This window comes from Rhineura floridana, chromosome 1 (genome assembly GCF_030035675.1).
Source record: "Rhineura floridana isolate rRhiFlo1 chromosome 1, rRhiFlo1.hap2, whole genome shotgun sequence".
NCBI classification, from domain to species: domain Eukaryota; kingdom Metazoa; phylum Chordata; class Lepidosauria; order Squamata; family Rhineuridae; genus Rhineura; species Rhineura floridana.
The window spans coordinates 290,573,344-290,586,936 of record NC_084480.1 but is presented as its reverse complement, the minus strand read 5'-3'; the positions used below and the strand labels follow the sequence as shown (position 1 = coordinate 290,586,936).

The window sequence follows — 13,593 nt, the reverse complement described above, 5'->3', positions numbered from 1 at the left end:
ACAGACAAGGTCTGGGGTTTGGGCTATGTGAAGGAATGCTTGAAATATACTGTAAAATAGTATTTTGGAGAAGAAGAGACAGATAAAATAAACAAATCCCAGTGAAGATTGTGTGTGCAGAGAAGCTGTCAATAACAACATAATTTCGTTCCTCATCCTAGTGCCCTCCAGATGTTTTGGACTACAACTCTCATCATCCCTGACCATCAGCCATGCTGGCTGAGCTGATAGGAGTTGCAGTCCAAGACATCTGGAGGGCACCAGGCTGGTGAAAGCTGCAACAGAACTTTAGAAATAATCAGACGCAAAAGTAACAAAAGTAATAGTTACAAATGCAACTGGGCAGGAGACAAATTGAGTCCCTTCAACAAGAAATCTGATCCAGATACCATAAGAAGGCAGGATTATAGTCCTCCTCCCATGCTATACTACTCAAGAGTTGGGGATAACCGAGCAGCTTGTTGTACAGCCAGCCCTAAAAGCTACCCACAGTGCTACCTTACTACACCAATATGCCAACACAAACCTGTGCTGGCAGTAGTATAGATGGTGTTATTTTTGTAGCCTCCAAGAACCTATGCCAGTGACCACAGTTGGTCTCTCCATACATGTGACTTCTGCCCTCTCAAGAAAGAAATTGCTTTATATTTTCTGTTGATGGTATCCCCCCCTTAACATCAGAACTATGCAGGAATGTATGACAAGAAAGGGAAGAAATTGAAGGCCCAGAGGATGCGAAAGGAAACAGAGGAGGGAGACTGCTGACTAACTTGTGAATTCTTATTTACAATGCTGTCCCCTCTATTCAAAGCAGGATCCCAAATGCTGCGTGTGGTTTTCGATGGTGGATTTCAGCTGCTGAAAGCAGCCTCCTGCCCTCCAGGTAAGGGGCAGTTTGAGAGGCTACTTGCTGGGCAGCAGAAATGGCATACCCTCAACACATACACATAGAAGCACTTTTTTTGTGAACGTGGGCCTCTCTGGACATGGGGGTCTTGGGTTGCATCCAACTAAGTTATATTGAGAGTAAACCCATTTAAAATTAAAGGACCTAAGTTATTCATGTCCATTATTTTCAATGCGTCTATTCTGAGTAGGACTAATATTGGTTTAGGCTTAATGAATTTATATATTGCTTCCCACAAGTTATGCAAAAAGGAAAGGGGGTATAAAACCCAAATGACCATTAACGTTCTGAAGTTGTTTATTCTATTTTGTCTTCTTTAAAAATGCCCAACGCGTTTCAGCTCTATTATATATCAGCCTTCGTCAGGGGCTACAATACAAACATATATACATTTACATCATTAATACTTCATTTGTATTACTTTTCAAATTCTTAATACAATAGGAAAACACACATTTTAAAAAAATATTTTTTTTACTTACATTCTTCTTTGTCTATTTGTTTCTCTAAGTAAGAATAGGAGAACATCTTAGTAATATAAAGTGTAACAGAAAGGGTTCACCATTAGTAGACCATTTTCTTGAATACAAACACACTCTGGAAGATTTCCATTTTTGGGGTGTAGAAAAAGTGTGGGGACAAAATAACAGTAGACTCCTAAAAAGAGAAATATGGTGGATTTTGGCTTTGAATACTATGTCACCTTCAGGATTAAATGAAGAACTGGATTTTCTTCCTTTTTTGTAGTAACACAGAGTTTTTAGAGGATCCCTTACAGGCAATTTCTGAATAGATAATGAAATACACATCTCAGCTGAGTACCACTCTACATATAAAAGCACGACATCTAGTCTCAACAAATACACAGAAAGAAGATAAAGAGAATGCTATAAACAGTTTAGAGAAACAAATAGACAAAGAAGAATGTAAGTAAAAAAAAATTATTTTTTTTTAAATGTGTGTTTTCCTATTGTATTAAGAATTTCAAAAGTAATACAAATGAAGTATTAATGATGTAAATGTATATATGTTTGTATTGTAGCCCCTGACGAAGGCTGATATATAATAGAGCCGAAACGCGTTGGGCATTTTTAAAGAAGACAAAATAGAATAAACAACTTCAGAACGTTAATGGTCATTTGGGTTTTATACCCCCTTTCCTTTTTGCATTGATATTTGACCATCACCCCTCCTCTTTTCTTCCCACAAGTTATAACATGAATAAACCGCAAGAACATACACACATAAACATATTAAAACAAAGTAAAAATATCCAAACATTGCACCTTATTGTTATGTCCCTAAAAGCTTTTTTAAAAAAATGTTTTCAAAGTTGTTTTGTTTTGGTATATTTTAGGGTCTATTCTTATGATGTTCTGATGTGTTTTAAGCGCTTCTGTTTGCCACCCTGGGCTCCTGCTGGGAGGAAGGGTGGGATATAAATAAAATAATAAATAAATAAATAAAGTCAATTATGACATATGGCAACCCTATGAATCAGCACCCTTCAGTAGCATCTGTCATGAACCACCCTGTTCAGATTTTGTACGTTCAAGTCTGTGGCTTCCATTATGGAATCAATCCATCTCTTGTTTGGCCTTTCTCTTTTTCTACTCCTGTTTTTCCCAGCATTATCAGCTTTTCTAATGAATCATGTCTTCTCATGATGTGTCCAAAGTATGATAACCTCAGTTTCACCATTTTAGCTTCTAGTGATAGTTCTGGTTTAATTTGTTCTAACACCCAATTATTTGTCTTTTTTGCAGTCCATGGTATCTGCAAAGCTCTCCTCGAACACCACATTTCAAATAAGTTGATTTTTCTCGTATCCACTTTTTTCACTGTACAACTTTCACATCCATACATAGAGATTGGGATACCATGGTCTGAATGATCCTGACTTTGGTGTTCAGTGATACTTCTTTGCATTTGAGGGCCTTTTCTAGTTCTCTCCTAGATGTCCTCCCCAGTCCTAGCCTTCTTCTGATTTCTTGACTGTTGTGTCCATTTTGGTATTGATAATCCTTGACAAGTTCAATGTCCTCATTGTCAACTTTAAAGTTACATAAATCTTCTCTTGTCATTACTTTAGTCTTCTTGACATTCAGCTGTAGTCCTGCTTTTGTGCTTTTCTCTTTAACTTTCATCAGCTTTCTTTTCAAATCATTACTGGTTTCTGCTAGTAGCATAGTATCGTCTGAATATCTTAAATTATTGATATTTCTCCCTCCAATTTTCACATCTCCATCTTGGTCCAATCCTGCTTTTCGTATGATATGTTCTGTATATAGATTAAACAAATTGGATCATAAAATACATCCCTGTCTCACACCCTTACTGATTTGGAACCAATCAGTTTCTCCATATTCTGTCTTTACAGTAGCATCTTGTCCAGAGTATAGGTTGTGCTTCAGGACAATCAGATGCTGTGACACCCCCATTTCTTGTAAAGCATTCCGTAGTTTTTCATGATCTACACAATCAAAGACTTTGCTGTAATCTATCAAGCACAGGGTGATTTTCTTCTAAAATTCTTTGGTCTGTTCCATCATCCAATATACGTTTATGATATGATCTCTAGTACCTCTTCCTTTTCTAAATCCAGCTTGGACATCTGGCATTTCTCACTCCATATATGGTAAGAGCCTTTGTTGTAGAATCTTAGGCATTACTTTACTTGCATGGGATATTAAGGCAATAGTTCGATAATTACTGCATTCCCTGGGATCCTCTTTCTTTGGAACTGGGATGTATACTGAACACTTCCAATATGTGGGTCATTCTTTAGTTTTCCATATTTCTTGACATATTTTTCTCATAATTTGGACAAATTCAGTCAGTAACATGTCTGCTGGTATACCATCTGTTCCTGGTGATTTGTTTGGAAGAAACAAAAGAACACTTGGATTTTAAGAGCAGCTTTCAACTCGCATTCTAAAATTTCTGGTTCTTCATCACACAGTTCCTCCGTGAATGAATCTGTCATCCTTGCATCATCTCTTTTATATAGTCCTTCAGTGTATTGTTTCCATCTTCCCTTTATTTCATCTCAGTCAGTCAGTGTGTTCCCCTGTTGATTATTCAACATCCCTACTCTTGGTTTAAACTTTCCTTTCATTTCTCTAATCTTTTCAAATAGGGATCTTGTTCTACCCTTTTTGTCGTCCTCATCTATTTCTATACAATAACTTTTGTAATAGTTCTCTTTGTCCCTACATAGTAATTGCTGTATTATTGCATTTAAGGTTCTGACCATATTTCTTTCTCCTTTTGCTTTCGCTTTCCTTCATTCTTTAACCATTTTAAGAGTTTCTTCTGTCATCCATTGAGATTTGTCTCTCTTTTTAACTAGATGTATTGTCTCTTACTTCAATCCATAGTTCTTCTGGTTTTCTATCAACTAAGTTTAAAGCCTCAAATCTGTTCCTTATTTGATCTTTATATTCTTCTGGGATGTTATTTAAATTGTATTTTGGCATTATGATTGCTTTGTTCTTCTTCTTTAGCTTTACTCTGATTTTCAATATTCCCAGTTCAATTATCTGTACCACAGTCTGCACCTGGTCTTGGTTTTGCATTTCTATCGCCTAAGCCCCATTTCCCCACTTTTCTAGTTTGTCCCCTACTTTTGCATTCCAGTCCCCCATGATTATCAAAACATCTTGTTTTGATGTGTGAACTATTTCTTCCTGTACTTCTGAGTAAAATCTCTCCAATTCTTCTTCTGTGTTTGCCATTAGACCATAGACTTGGATGATGGTTATGTTAATAAGTTTCCTGTTTAATCTCATTGATATCACTTGCCCAGACCTTGCTTTTGCTACATCACTTTTCGCTATTAAAGCAACCCCGTTTCTTCTGGATTTCTCATTTCCTGCATAAAATATTTTGTAGTTGCCTAATTGAAAGTGTTCCATTCCCGTCCATTTTAATTCACTCACGCCAAGTATTGTAATGTTGATGCATTCCATTTCTTGCTTTACAATTTCTAACTTTCCCTGGTTCATGCTTCTCACATTCCACGTTCCTGTTGTGTATGTTGTACAACTCTGGACTCTCCTTTCGCATCTGTGTGCAACAGCCTCGGGCCTTCCATTCAGCTTTGACCCAGTGGTGTCATTAGTCACAGCACTACTTATACTTGTCCTTTGTTCTTCCCCAGTAGCTCGGTGAGTGCCTTCTGACCTGGGGGTCTCATCTTCCAGCACTATCTCGTGTTGCATTTTGGATACTCTGTTCATAGGGTTTTTGTGGTAAGAGGTATTCAGAGGTGGTTTACCATTGCCTTCCTCTGAGTTTGGATGCATCTTAGTCTGGTATCTCAGCTTTAACCATTCTGCCTTGGGTGCCCCTGCTAGGAGTCTAGCCTCTTGGTCTAGACTCCTCATCGTATTGCTGTCAGCTTCTTCACCACTCTCAAACCTCTTGGTCTAGTCTCCTGATAGCATTGCGCTGGCTGGAGGCCGCCTTAGCCACGGGGAGCATGCCATCAGCCTCAAGCAGTTCTGCGAGGCCCTCGAGGCCCACACTGGGCCCGCCCAAGCCGCCGCCGGGGCAGGGGGAGGTGCAGGAGCTCGAGGGGAAGCCACAGCATCCGCCACTGCAGCAGCCAAGGAGCAAGCCCAGAGCGAAGAGACTGGTGCTATTTGATTATCTGGGTTGGGGCAGTGGGTGGTGGCTGGACTAAAATCCACTCTGAGTAGCATGGCGTCGATGATTCATCATCTCAGTCATCATGGAGAAAGGATCTCACCTCCAGGTCTTTCCCCTCAAGATCCATTCCTTTGGACTTCTCCTGTGCTCATCCTTCTCACCCACATTTATTTATTTACGTATTGCTTATTATAAATTGTAAATTGGATTGTTTTTATTGATGTATTTTTATATTTGTGTTTTTTGTAAGCCGCCTTGAGGGCCTTTTGGCCAAAAGGGAGGTAGAAATAAACAACAACAACAATTGTTCTCAGCTTCTTCGACACTCTCAAACCTCCTCACCACATTAAGGTGTGCATCCTAGAGGAGGAATATTGCACCTAGTCATCTTTTAACACAGTCAGACAAATCCTAGCAGTAGCTACTCAAGTACAAGTTGTTTTCAATAACATAATCCAGGGACACTAAAACTGCAATCCCATACATACTTTTCAAATGAAAAATTCCACTTATCCTAAACAGACTTACCTCAGGGTAGACATGCTTAAGACCACACTTTCTATCTTATTACATAAAAAAATACCTTCATAACCAATCCATTTCATTGTCATGGTCAACTGAAATATTTTAGAATATTTACTTAGTCCTCAATTTATGCCAAAATTAAGCACAATTGCAATCACAGAGGATACTGTTACTGAGTAGCTCAGTTCTGCTAGAATTCTGCACGTGTCCCATGACTTTGTGTGTAATTTGCTTTGCCGTGACCAATGAGTGCATCACTGTGGTAATCAGGGAAAGACCCTTATAATGCCAGCACTAGCATCAGTATATGCGAGGTAGAAGCAAGATTTGCACCACCTCAATTAACTTATCCAGTGCCATATCTAATGCAAGCAATGCCTGTGCTCTGGTCATTTATTGCCCCTTGTGAATGAATGGTTCCCAGTCAATAAGTCTGTCCCATGAAAATTAAACTCAAACACCTTTTTTGTATTTTCTGAGAGGTTCAAACATTTGGGAAAAAGCATCCAGCTAGAAATAGAATGGATGGATAGAGACACACCATGGCTTGGCTGTAGCGCTGTGGCATGACATTTATTTGGCATAACTCAGGATGTCCCAGGAATTCACCACCTATGTAATATCACTCAGGTCCAATCCTGGATCCCTTGTGAAAAAATTATTTCAGATTAAGAGCAAGGTTGTACGATACATTTTTGCTATAACTTGGTATGCATCATATTCCCAAGTTGTTCCACTCTTTGGGATGGTTCCAGACGTTTGCTCTACGTACTTTTTTTCAGACACTCTACCGTATGACTAGGGATATGCTAGAATTCCACCCAATTTGCATTGGGTACCAAATTTTCCATTAATTCACTTATTCTCTGTCATTGCAGATCGGATTATTTATGTAGCAATTTTCTGCAGCTATTTTTGGAATTTGATTTTTTTTAAAAAATGTCCCTAAAATATTGATATTAAGAACAATAATGTTGTCAACCTTACCTTTCAAATTATTGCTATTTCCTTTCAAAATATCAATATTAATAATATTTTTGTGAGGGGGAAAAGCCGCAGATAGCGACAAAGAACAAACTTGAATTGATACTGGTCTGCTAGGTTGATGGAATGCTTTAGAACTGGCACCAGCCAATGAATCCCATTCCTACCTGTGACAGACTGTGGGAGCTGGCTCCTATCTTTTCTACTTAAACTTTAGCTTTCCTTGCTTCTGTTTCCCCATATTCCTTGCCTCTGAACCATGATTGTTATTTTGTTTCAGGACTGGTTAAGACTCCTTAGAAGAAAGGCACCCACCAAATGTCCTTTTAAGGTAAAATATTTTTAAGATGGAATATTCTGAACAATATTTATAGAGTTTTAAATAACCCAGGATGAAATAAAAGGTGGCTAATTAAGAGGAAACTAGGCATTTTTTACTAGCCAGAGCCAGTGGAAGATTTGGGTCTCGTAGGTAAAAGGAGACCACCTTAGCAATCTGCATTTGTGTAAGGGAAGAGTAATTTCCTCTGGAACCCATAAAAAGTCACCAACAGCCTTAGCTCCCCTTTATCTCTGCAATACTTACTATGCAGTATTTAATCCAAGCAATGTGTGGGTGGGTTAGTCTCTGTAATGCATTATTAACCCTTTATACTCTGTGTTGTTCAGCATTTCAAGCCACAAATCCTTTTTTGTTGCTTGTAAATCATATTATATTGACATGGTATTACATCTTTGATCGTTTATTCATAAATAAACATAAGTGCAACAATGGTATGGCTGTTGATGGCTCTCTTGTGCTAGCACTCTACTATTGGTTTTTTATTGGCTAGTGTTAAATTCCGCAAAGTTGGCAAGATATTTATAAGCCAGTGCAATTCTGCCTGGGCACAAACAATTATTTCCAGTAAAGGTTCCAAGAGCAATATCGTGAATTCCCCATTACATTTGTTTCCCTGTGAGCATATACGTAAGATACGATATCTCACTCCAGTGCAGTAATACAAAGCAACTATGTGTCAGACATAAACAGACATGCTACTCTTAGCACCCCTACTTTTTTTGTTAATATACATAGAAACTGCATATCCTACACACTGTAATCAAACACAGACAAGAGAGCAAGAAAGACAACTGCATGTTATAAAAACATTCAGACTATGCCTGGTCCAATACTTCCATAATACAGTTGACCCAGATTTGCCATGAGCAGAGTTCTGCTCATGAAACATTCCCCTGAGAGAAAGGGTCAAGTGATTTTTATTACCACTTGAGTAGCTTTGGGGGAGCAGGGATGAAGGAATTGATGGGCATTGCCATCATCCCATTCCTTCACTGGAATTCTCCACTGGATCTGAATCCTTTCCATTTGCAAAATGGCATGTCTGGATCCAACATATATCTTTATAAAATTCTGCATTTCCATCTGTGGGTTTTCACAGCATTTATTTGAGTTTCCTCCCCCACCAATTTACAGGCAGATACATAGATACAGTGCCTTACAAAAGTAATCAGACCCCTGACCAATGCTCTCCTATTACTGAATTACAAATGGTGCATTGTAATTTTGTTCTGTATGATATTTTATTGTGAAACACTGAAACTCAACATCAATTATTGTAAGGTGACATTGGTTTTATGTTGAGAAGTGTTTGTAAGAAACATAAAAAACTGAAACATATTGCTTGCGTAAGTATTCAACCCCCACCCATTAATATTTGGTAAAGCCAACTTTCACTGCAGTAACAGCTTTAAGGCTTTCGTGGTAGGTATGTACCAGCTTTGCACACAGTGTCAGGGGGGGGTTGGGCCATTCTTCTTGGCAGATTCGCTCGAGGTTCTTGCCACCCTCCCATACAGGCCAGTGTTATACAGAGCTCTTGATATGGTTGACTGGTGCACCATTACTCCACTCCAAGTCATTGAACTCTGTAGCTCCTTCAAAGTGATGGTTGGCCTCTGTGGCTTCTCTCACAAGTCTCCTTCTTGTTCAAGCACTGAGTTTTGAGGGATGGCCTTTTGTTGGGTGGTGTGATGCAGCTTCCACTTTCTGATTATTGATCCAACTGCGCTCACTGGGATATCCAAACACTTGGACATTATTTTGTACCCTTTTCCTAATCTATGCATTTGCATTACATTATCTCTTTGGTCTTCATTTTCCTTCAGATCCACAGCCTGACCAATGATCCTTCAACAGCAACTTTAATGATCCACAGTTGGAGGCCAATGGTAAGGTAATTAGTGTCCTCAATAGGGCAATTTCTTTCATCTGTGTAAAGTGAGAGCTTACAACTGAGGTTGAATACTTATGCAAGCAACATGGTTCAGTTTTTTATATTTCTTACAAACATTTCCTAACATAAAACCAATGTCGCCTTGCAATAATTGATTTTGAGTTTTAGTGGTTCAAAATAAAATATTGTACACAACAGAATTACAATGTACCATTTGTAATTCAGTAATATGAGAGCATTGGTCAGAGGTCTGATTACTTTTGCAGGGCACTGTATGATAGTCCCAGAAATCAGAATTCAAACAATAAATAGTAAACAAATTGAATGCCAATTAATACTAAGGGCTTATCCACACGGGAGCCTAACTTTGTACTAAAGAAGCGGCTTTTACCATCGCTATAGCTTTTCAAGGTCCACACTTCTTGCTCAATGGTAGCTTCCTATCTGCTGTTTTCCTTTCTCACAAGTAGGTGTTTCTCTGGAATGGTTTAGTATCACTGTTTCCTTTTGGCCCCACTCCCAATTTTACATGTTTACTCCCTCCGGAGTATCAATATTGCTAATGGAGAAGGGAATGGGTTTTTTTTGTCCGTTTCATTGTTTCTTGTCAATTGCACACTTCTCCTGGCTGAAGCATATTGTGTATGTTACCAGAAAAAATCTAGATCTTTAAAAAATGCTACCGCACACTGAACTTTCAGAAGGGAACAAGTCCAAATACTGTACCGTTCCACATATCTACTGCAATACTATATATAACCAAGTAGGGAAAACAAATTGTTTGGCAATTCTAAGATCATCTAGCTTGTGCTGATATTCAAGAAGGAATGTGCCAGGGCTGTCCTTTTGGAGTGGATCCCAACTACTCAAAATACTTTAGCCACCAAAATAGAGACATTATTCCAGGAAAACCAGCAGTTATCACCTTTTTCATCTGATGTGTAATTTGCCTATCATGGTTTGGTAATTAATGTTTTTGACCATCACCTTGAATATCAACTCCTAATCATACAAATATTCTAAAAATATTTAAAGTCTTTCTTGTTCACAAGATGTCTGCCAATTATTCTCATGAAAACATTATAATGTATAGGGGCAATATGGTAATATCTACCTGAACCACAAAAAAAAAACCTGTTTGGTAGTAATGGACTAACACAAACACACACACACGCACACACGAATGAAAGAAAGATACTGCTTACCATTAACACAGAGATGAAACACAAAGAAACGAAATGCAGTTAATCCAGGTCTGATAAAAATCGATTTAGTGACAAAAATGGATTCCTTTATTTAAAAGACAGGACTTCTCAGCTAAAACATGGTAAATGATACAATGTCATCTACTGTATTCATTACCATGGGCTTAGCTGCTGGTCACAAATACTCATTTGCAACTAATTACAGGCAGGGCCGGTTCTAAAGGGCGGCCAGGTTGGGCATTGGCCTGAAGGCCCCAGAGCTACAGGAGCCCCTGAGGGGCCCCTGAGGGGCCCCCACTCCCCTTCTGTGATCCACACCCCCCAACGCCCCCCACTTACCTGTCAGCTGGCTTTTTGGCATTGCCCTTAATGAAGATGGCGGCCGCAGCTTCCCTAAGGTACTGAAGCTGCTGCCGCCATCTTAGTTGATGGCAGAGATGTGCATGCATAGCATGCACGTGTGCCATCAACAAAGATGGCGGCGGAGGCTTCATTCCCCTTAGGGGAACCACGGCCTCCATCTTCATTAAGGGCAATGGTAAAGACTAGACAGGCACACCCACCCACCGGGGGTGCCAGGGCAAGCTGATGCCCACAGGCCCACGCATGCCTGGAGCCGGCCCTTATTACAGGTACTAGGATCTAAGTAAAGCCATCCTGTATCTCACAAGGATAATCTATTGAGCCTGTATGGATGAATGCTCTTGTATTCTTATGTTATGCCCTCTAATTCTGCCTGACAGAGTTAATATTATGAATATTTGTAACTATCAACTTAGGATTGTTGTACAATGTCTTCCCCTAATTCACCACCCCATTCACATGTAGGAAAATTGGGGGGATTTGCACATTTGGGGGTTGGGGATGAAAATAATCCACTTGGCTCAGGTGGTCCATAGACAGTTGTTTACCCTAGTTGTGTAGCAGCATGAACAGCTTCCTATTCCTGCAGCTTCCATGTATGTGTGTGTGGGGGATATACTTAGTCAGTTACAAGAGCAAAACCTCTTCTGCCAACCGCCATTTTATTGCACCCAGAAATACATTTTACATACAGCATATTTCCGATGTTTTACTCGGAATGTATTACAATGCTCTGTGAATAAAGCATCTGTCTGGGAGTAGGGAAATAGTGACTGTTGGCCAGCCCTCTTATAGGTTTTGCTCTTCCTAACTGAAAAAGTTCATAGACAGAGATAGATAAGGAAAGGAAGAAACAGGACTTTTGTCACTTGTAATGCTGTATTACATAAGTAAATAGCCTTCCCTTCCCCACCCCTCATCAAGTAATTCAGTTTTAGTAAGGAGGATTTCCTTTTTTTAATTTTTAATTTTATTTTTTGTCATTCATATCAGAACTGCCTGCAAACACAGAGTCAAAGCGAAATTGCTATCTTCTTCAGATGTCGTCACATTCCTCCTACTTTTATCAATTCAATTAACTTCACCACTACCTCCAAAAAACACCCTCTGTTTGCAAGGGAGGGTCAGATTTCCCTGGCTTCAATTTGTCAGCGATGGGGGTGAACCATGAAAGAGCACTATGACCAATCAAAATAATACTTTGCCCAGTAACTTTCATTCCCTGCTACTGGAAAGTTCTGGATGTGAGATCCAGTAAAGTGAGATTCAGTATGGAGTAGGCAAAAGAAACCTGCCGGCTAAAACGCAGGCAAGCCAAAAATTCCTACTCGGCCCCGGAGGTGACCAAATGAATCACACTGCAGCAGAGGGAGGGTAGGGTGGGTGCCACAATTATGAAGAGGGAGAGGGGGCGGATGGCATGAGCCTAAATAAGCTCATATGCCCCGCCCCCTCTAGAAGCGTGCCGTTACTGCGTCACCCCAGCCGGCGCGCTTGCCCTCTCCAGGCATGGAGGCTCAGGCTTCACCCGGGCCGCAAACATGCCCCGCAACCGGTAAGTCCCAGGTGCGAAGCGGGGTTGCGACCCAGGGGTGAAATAAGACGCAGACACAATATGATCGGTTAAATAACGGGCCACTTTATTAAACCAAATTCATATTATGACAATGAACCTGCAAAGGGGAACATAAGTGCGGGATTCAACTGGTGAGTCAGGCAAAGCCTGCTTGCAGCTATTCGGGTGACCCAAACCCCTGTCGGGCAAAGGGGTGCAATCTGTCAACCCCTTGCCCTGACCATACTCCAATTGTGCGTAGGGAGCCCAACCTGCGTCACCGCCCCCCGGTGCCGTGAAACTCCGGGTGGATGAGACCTGTTGGCCCCAAAGGCGACCCGTATCCTGCCCTCAGGCCGTAAAACCCGGAGCTGCAGGCTTCCGGAACTGCCTATCACCTCCAAAGGTGCCTAAAGGTGTCACCTAGCTGCCCTTCACCTTCAACCTTTCCCGCACTTCCTCGCCACAGAAAGGGGACAAACCTCTGTTTAGTCACCCTTTACCCCACATTCAGACAAGATGTCCTTCAAGCCCCTCTGCAGGTCTTCTAAAAGGATATCATTACCTACATCGGTCATATGAACGTCATCTGACCGATATAGCTCAACCTTACTGCGCCTTATCTCTGGATGGTGAATGACAAAACCACCAGAGTCCAATAGAGCAAGACGGAGCTACCTATTTACCGTTACTGCGTCACCCCAGCCAGCGCGCTTGCCCTCTCCAGGCATGGAGGCTCAGGCTGCACCCGGGCCGCAAACACGCCCCGCAACCGGTAAGTCCCAGGTGCAAAGTGGGGATAGAACTAAAGTAATTGATCCTCACAAAACAAAGAATTCTCGCAACCATTAAAAACACCAGTTTTCTTCCAACAATACATATGAATTTTACTTTTAACAGATTCTGTAACCTTTCAGCATGGCTAGCTAACTTTTACAACAATAATAAATGTAAAAGATTAACATTACTGAAGTATAAGATATGGATTTGCAATAATCATTCAGGTATATACACTAAAATAATAAGTTCTATTAAACTCTCTTCACTTCCCCCTTTACTTCATATTTAAAATATAGCATATTTAATGCCATTGAATGTCTAGGAAATGTGTGTGGGATTTGCAGCACAAATGGTCAATAATGATTTTTTGTGTGCCTTTAAGCA

General features: G+C 40.3%; 1 protein-coding gene across 7 annotated transcripts in view; it reads right to left on the bottom strand.

Annotated features, from left to right (window-relative positions):
- The window catches only part of ZFPM2 (zinc finger protein, FOG family member 2), a 529,061-nt gene that overhangs the window by 454,256 nt on the left and 61,212 nt on the right, over positions 1–13,593 (bottom strand). The window contains exon 1 of one of the 7 annotated variants that reach the window (XM_061604845.1): positions 1,390–1,475. The exons of the other annotated variants lie outside the window; for them this stretch is intronic. Coding sequence (XP_061460829.1) covers positions 1,390–1,435 — 46 coding nt within the window. The 5' untranslated portion in view covers positions 1,436–1,475. Of the gene's footprint in view, positions 1–1,389; positions 1,476–13,593 lie in introns of those variants that run through there. 7 annotated transcript variants of the gene reach the window in all.